The sequence below is a fragment of the Taudactylus pleione genome, unplaced genomic scaffold (genome assembly GCF_031769625.1).
Source record: "Taudactylus pleione unplaced genomic scaffold, aTauple2 ptg000086l, whole genome shotgun sequence".
Lineage (NCBI taxonomy): Eukaryota > Metazoa > Chordata > Amphibia > Anura > Myobatrachidae > Taudactylus > Taudactylus pleione.
In genome coordinates this window covers 13,202,003-13,218,453 of record NW_028284488.1, presented here as the reverse complement: position 1 = coordinate 13,218,453, position 16,451 = coordinate 13,202,003, and the positions used below count along the sequence as shown (strand labels likewise).

General features: G+C 42.6%; 1 protein-coding gene across 1 annotated transcript in view; it reads left to right on the top strand.

The window, feature by feature from the left end:
• The window catches only part of LOC148529175 (uncharacterized), a 150,416-nt gene that overhangs the window by 94,856 nt on the left and 39,109 nt on the right, over positions 1–16,451 (top strand). Inside the window, exon 6 of the mRNA XM_088468849.1 lies at positions 6,359–6,400. Within this exon, the coding sequence (XP_088324975.1) occupies positions 6,359–6,400 (42 nt within the window). The remainder of the gene's footprint in view (positions 1–6,358; positions 6,401–16,451) is intronic.

Genomic DNA, 16,451 nt, shown 5'->3' with positions numbered 1-16,451 from the left:
CACTGCGGGAGCCGGAAGATGGCTCCCGCAGTGGGAGCAGCAGCCGCTGAGAGTCTGACAGACTCTCAGCGGCTGCTGATTACACCAAACACGCAGCTGCCGGCTCTGGCGGCTGTGTGTTTGGCAGTGTGTAGCGCTGACCAAACTCCGTCCGGTCAGCGCTACACTTGACTCGAGTATAAGCCGAGGGGGTACTTTTTCAGCACATTTTTTGTGCTGAAAAACTCGGCTTATACTCGAGTATATACGGTAAATTGAAAGTGAATTATAAAAACAAAATGTGAAGTGATATGTACTTGTAACATGTATGTTATATTGTCAGTTAAAAATCCTGGCTACCTGTGATGTTGAATCCTTGTATATGAGCATTATACATGAGGTTGGTATCAAGTCAACAGACTGTTTTCTGAGGATGGAGGGATGCACAGAATTTGGAGGATTTTTAGTACAACTACTGGAATTTGTACTCACCCACAACTACTTTGTGTTTAATGGGCAGTTATATTTACAGGTACAGGGAACTGCGATGGGTGCGGCTTGCGCACCGACATACCCAAACATCTACCTATGCTGGGGGGAGTGAGAGGTGGTGTTCAGCAAAACCAATTAAATTTACACCCAGTATCTGTCTGTGTGGCTTCGTTACATAGACAATGTGTTTATTATATGGGAGGGCCCAAAATACATGCTGGATAAGTTCATTGGAATCTTAAATATGAACAACATGAATCTTAGACTAACATATACAGCCAGCCACCAAGAAGTGGATTTTCTCAATCTTAAAATTGGCTTGGATGAACATCAGAACATCACCACCTCCCTACACAGGAAATCTACTGCTACCAATAGTGTATTGCACCACAGCAGTGCACATTTTCCTCTGGTCTTAAAAGGTATACCTAAGGGTGAATTTTTTGAGACTGAGACAAAATTGTTCAAACAAACCAGAATTCTAAAAACAATCTGAAGCGCTGAGTCAGAGATTAACTGACAGAGGGTACAGTAATGTGCCATTAAACAGGCAAAACACGAAGCGATCAGAAAAGATTGATATAGAATAAAGAACGGATATACCCCAAGAAAAAAGTTCTGAATCCAGAAGATAATAAAATAAGATTTTTAGGGGACTACTGTAAGGAAGGCCAACAAATAAGAAGAATCATTCGTGATCATTGGCACATTTTTTTGTTGGATAAAGATCTTAAACCCCTAATTGGAAACCAAGAGGAGATGAGTTGGAGGAGATCTGCAAATCTTAACCACAAGCTGCTACATAGCCATTTTACGTCACAGCTGTTCCATGACTGCTCTCCAGTCTATTTTTTTTGTATCCGACTATAATGTTATGAATCCCAAAGCTCGTTTCATGTGAACCCCTACAACCCAGGTCAGCGAGGTCTTCCGCCACTAACAGCCACCCGTTGCACCCTTAGACCTATAAACGATCACCGTGTATACTGGCTTGAGAGCCGGTACACAAGTTTGTGTACTTGCGATGCGGCTTTGAGAGCCGATGGTGTGGCTTGGGAGACGGTGGCATCACGGAAGCTGCTGGTGTGGCTGATAAGCCGATGTAGTTGCTGGTGAGCCTATCGCAGCACGGAAGCTGCTGGTGCAGCTGGGAAGCCGATGTAATGGCTGGTTGAGCCGGTGGCAGCATGGAAGCCGCTGGTGCAGCTGGTAAGCCGGTGGCAGCACGGAAGCTGCTGGTGCGGCTAGGGAGCCGACGGAGAGGCGTGGGAGCCAGTGGCAAAGCAATTCAGCTGGAGAACCAGAATACACTACCACGAGGAGATACAAAATGCTGACCATGCAGCTGAGCCAAGAGAACCTACAGGAACGCTATAGTCTGCGAGGTGGCAAAAGGCCAGCGTGCACAAATAGGAGGAGGAACCAATCACACCGTGCTGTAGATAACACATGACCTCCTGTGGCATGCAGATTGCCTAGCAACAGAGGGAACCGGAAACAACAGCGTCATGAGAAGGTAAACTGTTAGAGGGAGACAAGTTGTGACTGTGACTTGTAAAAATCCCAAAATGAGGCAAAACGTCATCTTCCCGACGTCAGATCTTGCGTGTTGTGGATTGCTTATAAAACTCCCTCCATCGTGTTCGGGTGCCATTGTGATGCAGGAGATCCTAGGTGTGTGCAGGCAGGGCTCCCTGAAATTTTGTAAAAAAATTATAATTTTATCATTTTAGCAGCCACAGTGCAGACAGTGTGTAGTTGTGTACCTAAAGCCAGTAAAGGCAAGGGCACTGTGTCATTTATTTATAAAACGACATTAGGGACCTGAGGAGCATTGTGTTCAAGCCATTAGCATTGTGTCTTCTTCATTAAAAAAAGCCATTTAGTAGCAGTGTATTGCGAAATCTTGAGGTTATTTGTTACAAAAAAAAAAAGAAAAAGGATTTATTTTGTAAAATTTGTGTGTGTTCACTGTTCAGGCCTGTCAGTGATACTGTGTTAAACAATAGTGGTCAGTAGGTGCCGTACCACCACATTGATATCAGTGCTGTCAGTCGCAGTGTGACGTTGGCCTTTTTTTTTTTTGTAAGAACAAACTTATTTTTAAAAAACTTGAGTGTGTTCAGGCAGGCCAGGCAGTGGTACTGTGTTAAATGCTAATGCTCAGTAGGTGCCATGCCACTGCGTTAATATCAGCACTGTAAGATGCAGTGTGAAGTTGTCTTTTTAAAAAAAATATGTTAAAGAAAAATAACATTACCTCTAATAATAAAGGGAAAGTTTACTGCCTCAAAATGTAAAATTGACAACATGCCATACACCACACGCAGTGTTAAGAAATAAGATAAAACAATTTGCGCGCACACACAGTTTTAAAACCAGAGAAGGAAGGCTGCCAACTAGTGGTTAAACCAATTCCCCACTTTAGAAAATATTAAAACAGACAAATTAGTAGCGCCTTAGCCTACTCTAAAATAAACAGGGATAGTAAATCCCAAGCAACTGAGATAGTGCTATGGAACTCCCAAGTTCACAAACTAAATTTCCAACTCATAAATTGCAACATATACATTTACAGTCATTACCGGAGGCCCGATCATCGGTCCCTGGAGTCAGGTAAGTACATTTTTTGTTTTTTCTTTTTTTTACAGTAATCAGCTTGCGGTCTATTTAGACCACACAGCTGATTACTGGGACCGACTCCCGGCTCTGCTCTCCCCGTTAGAGCAGAGTAGGAGGCCGGTAACCAGGGGAAACGCTGGATAACGCCACCTCCAGGTGGCGTTATTATCACAGGGCTTTCCCCGATATTTTTTTACATTTTATTTTTAGTAACTCTGGTCGGATCACATTTCCCATTACAATGATGGGAAATGCGATCTGATTACTAAAAATAAGTGATACTTAGGGGTTGGAGTAGAATTTTATGAATTCTACTCCAATTGCCCTGTAATAACAATAGGTGATACTAAAATAATGTGAAAAGGGTGTGAAAACACCCTTTTTCACTTTATTTTAGTCAAAATAATGTTAATAAATAGAGCCCTTAGGGCCTGATTCAGCACGAATCGCAATTGCAATCACAGCTGCGTAATTGCACGCAATGCTGCTGCGAAAATATGCTAATGTCTGCCACAGCTCAGCCAGCATAGAGACACCTACTACTGCTTTCTCATATCCATAATACCTTGCAGTCCTGCATATATATTGTTAACATCAGAGAACATCGGTCCGTCACGTAAAATTACAGCAGGTCTGACCTGTCTCAGAAATTGCAGTGAGTACTCAAGCAATCCCATGCAACAGCGGACAGGCACAACTGCGTTTCTGCAACCACTCCCCCATCGCCGCCCTCAAACACTCACGGCCTGTCACATCAATTGGCCAATCTGCATACGCCGGTGCAATTGCAATCCATGCTGAATCAGGCCCTTAGTGCAATAATGAGTTTACTGTTGTATTTGGCGGTCATCATGAGATTTCTTATCCGTTATTGTTGACTTTGCCTAGGTGACCGGAAGGTGCCTCTGAGAGCAGCAGCTGCTGGAAGATTCTCTTCCTGCAGCCACCCCACTGTTTATCTGACTGGTCGTATTGTTGGCGACCAGATCAGATAACGCACAGCCTGGTTTGGTTGGAAAACTGCGACCATGTCAGGCAAGTGGCTAATGTATCAGAACAGCTCTGATCACTATTGACTTAATCATTCACCTTCTAGTGCAGGAGAGGCTGTTTAAAACAAAATATTTCTGTTTGTGGACCCTGAGAACCAATATTCATATACAGGTGTGTCCTCATACACCTATCCTTTGTGTACCATATAGCCCGCTCACTGAGCCTGGTGCTGGTTGATTAAAATAAGAGGGACCCCTATGTCATTTTTCGCCTGTATTTTGTCAATCAGGACTGACTCAACAGAGCCTGGTGCTGGTTCATAAAATACAGGGGAACCTACACATTTTTTCCCCTGTATTTTAAGAACCAGAGCAGGCTCAACACGTCATTTATTTTGATGTTTTTTACTGTTAATTTTTTTTTATACAGAAGTCTTCACGGATCTCACTGATTTTGCATTACAAGGTCCGAGTTTTCATAGGAGAAAACTCACACAGACTCGCATAATCTAATAGCCTTCAACTCACAAGTTCGCAAGCTGTTACATTTGATGGGTTGTGGGACAAACTCTGACCTTTTAAATGTGCGAGAATGTCTGAGTTTGTCCCACAGAAAAAACTCAGACCCTATTACATTTACCCCATAGTTTACTAAGTACTTAGGATTACCTTTTCTGGGTGCAAAAGAATTAGTAAACAGTTGCAGATAAAGCAAAATGATGCATGGCACAGGCCCCTCTTATCAAATCTGTCCTATTCCTTTATATCCTAGATTGTGAAATTTTGCTACCTTTTTCCTCCATTGTGCTACTTTTTCCTCCATTGTGCTACTTTTTCCTCCATTGTGCTACTTTTTCCTCAGTTTTGCATCTTTGCACAAATAAAGTGTGCTAGACACTTTAGTGTTTTGGCGCAGCTAAATTGCAAAGTCCATGGCATGCTAAATGTGGCTAATTGAGTATAGGTGTTTATAGACACATCTGTAAATATGTTATACTATAGAAAATGTTAATGTCCCATACTAGGTATGTAATCCTAATGTCCTGTGCCAGGTGTGCATTTCATGTGATGTCTTTAAATATAATTGCTCTTTCTGTTTTATTTCACTTTATTATGTTTTGTTTTATATTTTATTTTCTTTGTTCTTTTATGTTCTGTTATGTGTTTTTATCCTCATTGTGCTATATGTCATGTTTTATTTTACTGTCTTCCAACTGGACTTTGCTGTTAAAGGGATGTGGCCTAAAATAAAGGGGCGTGGCATCACTGGGGATCCCGATGACTTCACTCCAGGGGCAGCCCAGCATCGCCGGAGATGCTGGGCTGCCCTGGGAGACTGGGCTGTCAGCACTATCGGCTCCTCTTCTATGACAGGATACGGGTGCTGCAGGAGAATATCACACTGCAGCTCCTGGCTCCTGTCACTGCAGAGGAGCCGGCATTTTGGTGTCACCCCCTCCGAAGAAAGTAATATGCAGGCTACTTTCTATAAGATTGCAATCTCCTCATCTATGGTCTTTGCCATGGTGTATAGGTGAATAGCATATAGAGATATATATGTCAACACAGAGGTACTTTAGGTCAGAAATAAATAGTATTTCTTCGATAAACTGGAAACTACATCTGCAGGGAGAAAATAATACAATTAGTTGTTACATGGGCATTAGCGTATTTGCCCATCACGGCTATGAGTAAGCAGGACGTCTCCACCTTCTATATAATTGTATGTGTACTGTGTTATTGCTGCACAAATGAGGGATAATAATAAATCCTATTTAGTATTGCACTAGGGGGAACATGGTCATTGATAAGCTACATGTTAAACATGTCTATATTTACTGTGTGTCCATTCATTGGAGATATCCAAGGACATATGTTGTTCACAAATCCCCCCACAGACACACACACACACACACACACACACACTTTTCACACAAATTCCACATCCCAGACTAGCAATGCTACACCCATGGAGAGACCATGTCCCCTTTGAACACCAGTTACCATGAGTGTCCTTGGAATTGGATTATGCTGGTGGTTATACTGTGCGTACATAGCAGTATTTCTATTACCTAACTTCTGTTTATTGTCTGTTTGCAAAGTTAATTTTGTCTAGCGGGACTTTATTCCATTTTATCTCCCAATATTGCTAGATTAAGACTACACAGCGTAAACACATATTACCAGCACATCTCTTCACTGCTGTCACTGTATAGTAATGGATGGAGAATGTATTGTTTCCTGTTAAAGAGGTTTTATTTTTTTTTCCATAGAAACATATGGGTCACCCAAAATAGAGGCAACAAGCTGGACAGGTACTGTACAAACGTTTACTTCTTTAAGTCTATATTCTATAATCAGATCATTGGAGAAGTAATTATCTAACAGAAATACATACAGGGTGGATTAAGTGAGGAGTGGGCTTGTGTGCAGCCGCTATGCGGGCCCCTTCCACCTGAGCATGCGTAGAATAGACCCTGGCACTGTTCCAAAGTAGTGCATGCGCTGATCTCAAACATTACCTCCACTTAAGCTGGCCACACACTAGACCAACTTTCATCCAACCATCCAACTAGTTGATTGGTTGGAATGAAAATCTGGTAACGTATAGGAGTAAATGATGATCAGCAATTTGCTCCTAAATGCCAGAAAACAGATGAAAATGGTCATTCAGACAAGTTTGTTAAATGTTTGATCTAAACAATTTGTTCAAACAACAGTTTTTGTCCATTTTCTGGCGTTTGGGAGCAAATTGCTGATTGTCATTTGCTTTCATTCCTTACCAGATTTTCATTCCAACCAATCAACTAGTTGGCTGGTTGGATGTAAGTTGGTCTAGTGTGTGGCTATCTTTAGGCTTTTTGTACCTAGCATTGTATAGGGCCCTGTATGCTTCTGGAATGTTACTTAGGACCTGATTTAGAGAGGAACAGTAATGCAGCCAGGGCCGGATTTCCCGCTAGGCAACCTAGGCGTCCGCCTAGGGCCCGGCGGGACCCAAGGGGCCCGTGGACGGGCCCCTTTGCCCGGAGAAGTCTGCACAGTTACAGCGCTCCCAGAGGAGCACTGCGCGAGTACCCCTCACCCAGAGAGTCCCGCGCGGCGGTGTGCACAGTTACAGTGCTCTCTGGGAGGTGTGTGCAGCCGCCTGTCTGCCTGCATGCAGCGCACTGACTCACCCGCCGCCACTCTGTTCCAGCTGCTCCCCCTTGCTCTGGCCACAACCCGCAACTCTTCCTACTCGCCGCCCACCAGCAGCAGCACCCAGTGCTGCAATCAGAGGGGCAGGAGGGGCTGCAGCAGATCCCAGCCAGCCAGAGAGAGACCTACGTGTAAGGTAAGAGAGAGAGTGGAGTGAAACACGTGAGTGGGGTGGGGGAGGGGGGGGTTATGTTTCTCTTGCATGTGGGCCTCTGAATGTCACTGTGTGTGTGTGTGAGGTGGGTTGGTGGGTTAAGATGCCGGGTGAATTGGATAGTGTGAAAGGCTTTCAGAGGCATGAGGGGAGCAGTGTGGATGTAAGGGTGGCAGTGTGAGCTGTGATGGGTGCATTTAGAACAGTAGGGGAACAGTGAGCTGCAGGGGTAGCAGTGAGGTGTGATGGGGCAGTGAGGTGTGATGGGGCAGTGGGGTGTGATGGGTCATTGAACTATGGGGGGGAGCATAAGCTGTGATGTGGGTAGAGAGCTGAGGGGAGCAGTGAACTGTGACTGGACAGTGTGAGCAGTAGGGAGGCAGTGAGCTGCATGGAGGGCAATGATGTGTGAGGAGGAGCAGTGAGGTGTGATGGGGCAGTGAGCTGCTGGGGGGGAGGAGTGAGGGGGCAGTGTGAACTATGGGGTGCAGTGATATGTGAAGCGGGCAGTCTGATCGGGATCAGTATGATTTAACGCCGGCCGCATGGCCGACGGTACAAATCCCGGCAGTGGCAGTCCGACACAGGTGGAAATCCCGAACATCGGCAGGTAAGTATAAACTAACCTATTCTAACCCTCGCCCTCCCTTAGGGGTGCCTATCCCTAACCTCCCCCCCAAGTGCCTAACCCTAATACCCCCTCTAAGTGCCTAAACCTAACCCTCCCATTCCCTGCCACCTAAAGGGTGGGGTCAGCGCTGTGAGGGCAGAGGGGGGGGGTTCTGTGCTGAGAGGGCAGAGGGGGGAACTGTGCTAAAAGGGCAGAAGGGGGATCTGTGCTGAGAGGGGGGATCTGTGCTGGGAGGGGAGATCTGTGCTGAGAGAAGAGAGGGGTCATTGCTGAGAGGGGTCAGTGCTAAGAGGGGAGAGGGGGTCTGTGCTGAGAGGGGAGAGCTGTTTGTGCTGTGAGAAGAGAGGGGTGCTCAGAGGGGAATGGCATCTGTGCTGTGTGAGGGAAGGGTTGTGTGCTGAGTGGGGTCTGCTTTGAGGAGAGAGGGCTTCTGTGCTGTGAGAGGACAGCTGTATGTGCTGTGAGTAGAGAGGGGTGCTCAGAGGGGAAAGGGGTCTGTGCTGTGAGTAGAGGGGTGCTGTGACGGGAAATGGGAGAGGGGTTCATGAATTAGGATTGAAAGTTTAGTGATATGGATAGTTTGAGGGAGGGGGGCCCCAAAATCGGTATCTTGCCTAGGGCCCCATCAGGTCTAAATCCGGCTCTGAATGCAGCCACACCTGCATCTTCTTACTCAGCGTGACTGTGTCTATACTAATGTTGTTCTACCAATTCAAATCAGATTCTCTAAAAACAATACTCTCTCTCTCACACTCTCTCTTTTATTTCTATTTCTCTATAAATATATTATTTTATAATGCATTGATTTTATGCAAATGCCACTCAATAAATATTTATACCTTAATAATATATAAATGTCCTATTTTATATTGATCTTTAATTATTTCTGAAATTGTCAGCTCCTGGTCTTTTCCTCCTTTAGCATTATACCAATTTATTTTGGATAGTGTTCTTCTCAACTAATGAACTATAAGCTAAAACTGCAATGACAAAACATCTGCTATTGATATCAGCAATTCAGTGCAGCTAATTATGTGAACGCAATAAGAACTATGAATAACAACATTTAATTGTGTTTATAAAATATGTTATGTTCGACACAATCTATTCTCCAATTAACTAAAATATAAACAGACATTCTAGTCTTACAACTAGCAGAATTTGTGGAGCAAAGGTACCTTTACTTAGTTCAAAAAAATAAGATGAAGTCTATAAGGTTTAATACCCTTTTGTATCCAGCCAAACATAATTAGTATGTTCATTTTCCATTTTTATAAGGGCACAAATCAGACATCGATTGTTAAGTTTTAAGAATAGGTAGGTATTGCAGGTAATAGGTAAAATATTCATCATGCACTAAGCAGGCCCTAGATCTATTGGTAAACTGTGTAGCGCAGTTTAGCTGAAAGATACTTTAGGGGATTACAATCAGCAATGGGCTACTAATTTAAGTGCTGGTGTAATGGGCTACTAATTTTAGTGTCTGGTGTAATGTAAAGCTAGGTCCAGCTAATATATGGTTAAATGTGCTTAGCATATATTTTCACTTTAACAATTCCATGAAACACCTTCATACCTTTATACAGGAGGAGTAGCTTTAGAAAATCTATTTACTACACACTTATACATTTTTTCATCCAAATGACTATGACATGTATATAAAATAGCATTATCAATATTAGTATTACCAAGCATCCTAATTGTATGCATTATATTGGAAAACCATATACTTACAGGTTTGGACTGGCCCATAGGGTTACAGGGGAATTCCCCAGTGGGCCCCACTGCCTGTGGGCCCACTTCCTCTAGGTGTCAGTTTTTAGACCTAAAATTATAGGTTGTTACTTTATTAGACAGTAAGTTACCTGGTAATGTAGGACCACTGATCAACATGGGGGCTTGGTTTCCGCCTATAGAAACTACACCAAGATTTGACTAATGGCTAGCCAAACCTCTGTGGTGGATGACTACACTCCTTTAGCATGGGCCCTTACCACTGATTCCCCGATGGGCCCCTCATTGCCCAATCCGACACTGTATACTTATAGTATGTATGAAACCCAATAATTAGGTATCACACTAATACAGTTATATCTTATAGCAAAATAAATTTCTATTTGGATAATTATCTTCATTTTCTTATATTGGATATGTTTGTGAGATAGGTGCAACACGTTACTTCATGTACTGTACTGTTTGTAATGTACTGTAAGACAGGATCCTGTGGAAGCTGATAAGAGTTACAGTAATCTAATACTATTCTGTACTACACAAGTTCTGTCTTAATTACTAATAGTTCCCTACCAAAGTATCTAAAAGTTCTATCATATATTGCTGTACTATTATCAATTAAATCTCCTAAATCTTATATTATCCCTTGATTTGATAATATTCCCCATGTTCCAAATGTAATTATTGTATATTCCCAAAACCCAATCTAACCTTATTCTGTGAATAGTATAAAAAGACACTTATACTTTCTCTGCATTACCTGTATGTCTCTGTTTTCTAACACTGACCTGGCATATACATTTTTTTTATTTTTTATAACAATGTCTCTCGCAGCTCTTATTGTCTGGGTCAGTGAAAATCCTATTATGACCAGCACTGTGGTAGTTATAGTACTGTCAATCTGAGGGGCCCATGACTCAGAGAGGCTTATCTGTATTACTAAACTTATAGGTGTTTACATTTAAGATGAATAATGTAAAAGGGGAAGTGAAACCTGTCACGACTAGCTTGGAGAGTCATCCACATCCGGATAAAAGCGCTTTGCTACTGTGGAAGTAATTACATGCATATATCTCCTACAGCTTTTACATGAAGGGGAGATGTACTAAGCCTTGGAGAGTGATAAAGTGGAGAGTGATAAAGTACCAACCAATCATCTCCATACTGTAATTTTTCAAAAACAGGGGTCTATGTAATAAGCCTTGGATAGAGATAAAGTGGACGGAGATAACGTACCAACCAATCAGCTCCTAACTGTCAGTTTACAGGCTGTGTTTGAAAAATGACAGTTAGGAGCTGATTGGTTCTTACTTTATCTCCATCCACTTTACAGTATTTCTCTCCAAGGCTTAGTACATAGACCCTGCAGTCTGTAAAGTGACAGGAGCTGATTGGTTGTTACTTTATCACTTTCCAAGGCTTAGTACAGTACATCTCACCTTGAATCAGGTCCATAGTCCAAAATACATGAAGAAATAAGCAACTCAGCCACACACTGGGGATGATTCTAAATTGGGAGAAAAGCAAAAAAGAGCAAGTAACTTTGGCCCTGATTCAGAGCCGGACGCTCTAACCAGAGCGCTCGCTCTGAATCAGGGCCCACCTCCATTAATATGGAGCGTCCTCCTGGACGCTCATATAGCTGTGGGTCACCACCCACAGCATGTACGAGCGTGCAAAATGATGGTCGCGATGGTCTTGACCATCGCGACCATCGGAACTGCGAGTAAAAGCCTGCGGTTGAGTTTCTCAACCGCAAGGCCAGGAGTGATTTTGGCTCTATCAGAGCCTAAATCACTCCCACTGACATCACTAGTGATGTCAGTGGGGCCGGCTTCAGACGGTAGGCGTTCCCTTGGGAACGCCTCCATCTGGCAGGCACACCCCTGGCACGCCCACCAAAGGGGGCGTGCTGTCAGTCACCATCGACCCACTTGCGAGCGGACTGCCGCTCGCGAGTGGGTCTGAATGACCCCCTTTGTACCTTGGTAAAATCACGTTGCACTGAAGGTGGGGCCCGCAGGGCTGGTACTAAGGTGTTTGGAGCCCCCCTGCAAACTATAAATTTGTGCACTCCTACAAATGGGGAGAGGCAGTGGGTTACAGTCAGTAGGTGAAAGGCATTAGGTGATGCTGGGGAGAGGCAGTGGGTGACAGGCAGTAGGTGACACTGGAAAGAGGTGAAGGGTGACAGAGAGGGAGTTGTAGTGAAGGAGTGAGTGACACTGGGGAGAGGCAGTGGGTGACAGTCAATAGGTGACAGGCAGTGACAAAGAGGGAAACAGGGAGAAGGAGTGGGTGATGAGGTAAATTAAAGAGTGAAGGAGAGAGGCAGAGGATGATGGGGAGAGGATGATGGTGAGAGGCAGTGGGTGATGGGCAGAGAGTGACAGGGAGAGGCTGTGGGTGACAGGAAAGAGAGGAAAACTGTGAGAGGCAGTGGGAAGAGAGGCTGGCACAAACAATGTATGGGCAGAAAGGCTGTTGCAGACAGAGGATGGGCAGAAGGGCTGACACAGACAGAGGATGGCAGAAAGGCTAGTTTAGACAGGATGGGCAGAGAGTCTTGCACAAAGGAAGGGAAGAGGCTGATTCAGACAGGATAGGCACAGAAGCTGGTACAGAGGAAGGGAAGAGAGAATGGGTAGAAAGACTGGCACAGAGAGGAAAAGGCAGAATGCTGGCATAGGCAAGAAAGGGGCTGAGAGGCTGACAGACAAGAACAGATAAAGGAGAATGATACCACTTGGACCATCTTATGTGTCTCCACACACCACTTGGACTACCATGTCATGTTCGGGCTATGGTGGTCCCCTGTAGAGGGATTAGAAGATGTGGACCCAGGTTGATCAAGGAATCTGAGACAAGGGGGCCTGGATATATGCAAGAAAAAGAGGTAGTATTCTAAAGTGGGGCACTCTAAAAGCAGTATCTATTAAAATGTAACCTTTATTACATAAATTAAAAGTGAATTATAAAAACAAAATGTGAAGTGATATGTACTTGTAACATGTATGTTATATTGTCAGTTAAAAATCCTGGCTATCTGTGATGTTGAGTCCTTGTATATGAGCATTATACATGAGGTTGGTATCAAGTCAACAGACTGTTTTCTGAGGATGGAGGGATGCACAGAATTTGGAGGATTTTTAGTACAACTACTGGAATTTGTACTCACCCACAACTACTTTGTGTTTAATGGGCAGTTATATTTACAGGTACAGGGAACTGCGATGGGTGCGGCTTGCACATCGACATACCCAAACATCTACCTATGCTGGGGGGAGTTAGAGGTGGTGTTCAGCAAAACCAATTAAATTTACACCCAGTATCTGTCTGTGTGGCTTCGTTACATAGACAATGTGTTTATTATATGAGAGGGCCCAAAATACATGCTGGATAAGTTCATTGGAATCTTAAATATGAACAACATTAATCTTAGACTAACATATACAGCCAGCCACCAAGAAGTGGATTTTCTCAATCTTAAAATTGGCTTGGATGAACATCAGAACATCACCACCTCCCTACACAGGAAATCTACTGCTTCCAATAGTGTATTGCACCACAGCAGTGCACATTTTCCTCTGGTCTTAAAAGGTATACCTAAGGGTGAATTTTTTGAGACTGAGACAAAATTGTTCAAACAAACCAGAATTCTAAAAACAATCTGAAGCGCTGAGTCAGAGATTAACTGACAGAGGGTACAGTAATGTGCCATTAAACAGCCAAAACACAAAGCGATCAGAAAATATTGACAAGAATGGATATACCCCAAGAAAAACTTCTGAATCCAGAAGATAATAAAATAAGATTTTTAGGGGACTACTGTAGGGAAGGCCAACAAATAAGAGGAATCAATCGTGATCATTGGCACATTTTATTGTTGGATAAAGATCTTAAACCACTAATTGGAAAGCAAGTGGAGATGAGCTGGAGGAGATCATCAAATCTTAAGCACAAGCTGGTACATTTTACGTCACATCGCAAAAGATCACCGCCTGCAGAGGGTACATTCAGATGTGGCTCGTGTAAGGCCTGTCAATATATGACCAGCAGAACAAAGATTGAAGATCGTTTTAAATGACCACATAAAATCAAAGATTTTTTTCAATTGTAACACTAAAGGGGTTATATACTGTATTGAATGTCCCTGTGAGAAGAGATACGTGGGAATGACCACAAGACCTCTTAAAAAAGAATTTTGGAGCACGTGGTTAATATCTGCACTGCAGCTACAGATGTAGGAAATTTCAAACAGATAACATCAGTAGCACGACATTTGCTTCATGTACATGATGCTAAATAAATATGAGACCTTGAAAGCTTTTGGCTTAGGAAAGGTAAATTTGGGCATCAGAGGAGGTGATCTTACCTCTAAACTATTACAGAGACAAATTGGATCTTTGACTTGGGGACTTTGATACCTATTGGAATGAATGAGAATATCCAATATGGAGCCTTCCTACAATAAACTAGGTATAACATTCATAGTATGTGAATTAAAATATACCTGCTTGGTGGGTATAACTAATATGGAATCACCTTGATGCATCTGTACCATAAGTGCTAACATATCCACTAGCAGTAAGGAAATAGATGTATGGAAATAATCTTTTGATTCCAAAACTAAATATATATATATTAACATAATCTTATCATGTGTATGTATAAATTAAATGTATGAAATAACTCCCTAATCCCCCCAGTTTTACAGATATGGATCATAAAAGAAACCTAGAATGAGATTTTTTTCTTCACTAATCTTATTATTTGCACTTTGATAATTTGATGTGATTTTCACTAGTATGCACTTTACAGTAGGCATATATAATTTATGATAGTACCATAGGTTTATGAATTAATAATACATAGACATAACTATATATTAGACACAACTATATATTGATATATTAATTTATTATTATCAATGATCCACCAACAATTAGCATATAGGACAGCAGTCCATTATAATCTTCACAGATTTTGTGACATTTTATTCACATGTATAATTAACTTGAGGGCTATGTATGAAACTATTTCCTAGTCCCTGCAATTTTACAGATATGGACCAGAAAAGAAACCCACAATGAGCTTTTCACTAATTATTTGCACTTTGATTATTTGGTGTGATTTTCGTAAGTGTGCACTTTGCAGTAGGGAGATATAATGTATGATTGCACCACATGTTTATGAACTAATAATACACAGACACAACTATATATTTATATATATAACTTTATTATCAATGATCCACAAACAATCAGCACATATTAGGATAGTAGTTCATTGTAATCTTCACAGATTTCATGACATTTCACATGTATAATTCATTTTTTTAAAACAATTTTTATGGCTTATGGTGATTTTTAAACACAGAATACACTGAAGGGTTTTTTAAATACTCTATCACTGATATGGGCACTTATGAGGAGTTTTAATAATAAGGAATAGGGAAGAAAGGCACCAAATGATGAAGGAAGACAGGACACCCAATAATGTGATTAATATATGGAATACAAGAAATGACACACACGTATAAATAGGAACAATCAATACTTAGGAATAGGCTTTGTGTTTGTATAACTATCTATTTTGCATATTCATTTTATGCAATTATTCTTCAAATTAAAGTATTGTGTAGCTGAACAATTGCTGTAGCAATGTAAGTTCAGGGATATTGGGGGTTAATCTCACCTCTTTCATGTTGTAATTAAATGAGGAGTAGTCCGATTGGTGGAATGGCCTTTAAATAGGAGGGAGTAGCCACACTCTGGTTACTCCATTCGAAAAAGCATCTTGGATGCGAAACGTACGTCAAATGGACCCAGTTTGATGGACACCTATATGTCCATTTAATGTTAAAAATGGCCAAGCTAGTTTCTATTCAGGCAGTTAGCAATACATTGTTTTTTATTTTGCAGCAATACCTTCTGCTATGTGCATAGTGGCGTTGATGTGTATTGAAATCTGGTGTGCAGTGTGACCCTCTAAGTGGAGAGTAGCCCCCAAGGGGATTTATCTTCAATGCTGCCAGCATCAGCTATAAGAAATAATAGCAATACAATGACACTCTCCAAAGTGCAATCCACGATTGAAACATTGCATTTCTAATAGGGTCACATACAGGGTTATGATGTACCTGAGAGGTAGAAGAGTGGTATACTAATTAACAAGAAACTTTACTCAGCAATTACTAGTAGGTGAACCTAGATCAGCTTGCCCATTGAATGGAGGATCCTCAGACATACTGAATGCCTTAATCAACAGGCTATATCATCTAACGTTATACCTAACTTGATAACAAACAGGGGCGGATTGGACCGCCGGGACAGCGGGAAAGTTCCCGCTGGGCCGACCCCTAAACCCCTTTGCTGGGCTGGCCGATTCTGCCGGTCGGGCTGTCACTGAATGCCAGCTGCAACGCTTCCGGGGTTTACGTTTCGCTATGGAACGCAAACCTGAAGTTCTGGGCACCCCAATGACTGTGCAGTGCCGGTGTCCCCATCCTCCCTCATCCTCCGCTTCCCGCCGTCAGCTCCGTGGGATGTCGGAGCAATGCTGCGGGAGATGAGTCAGGGGGCAGGACCATGCAGGGGGGGCGGGGTGTATGCAGTTGTCAGTCAGCCTGGGATGGAGGAGTAGGCAG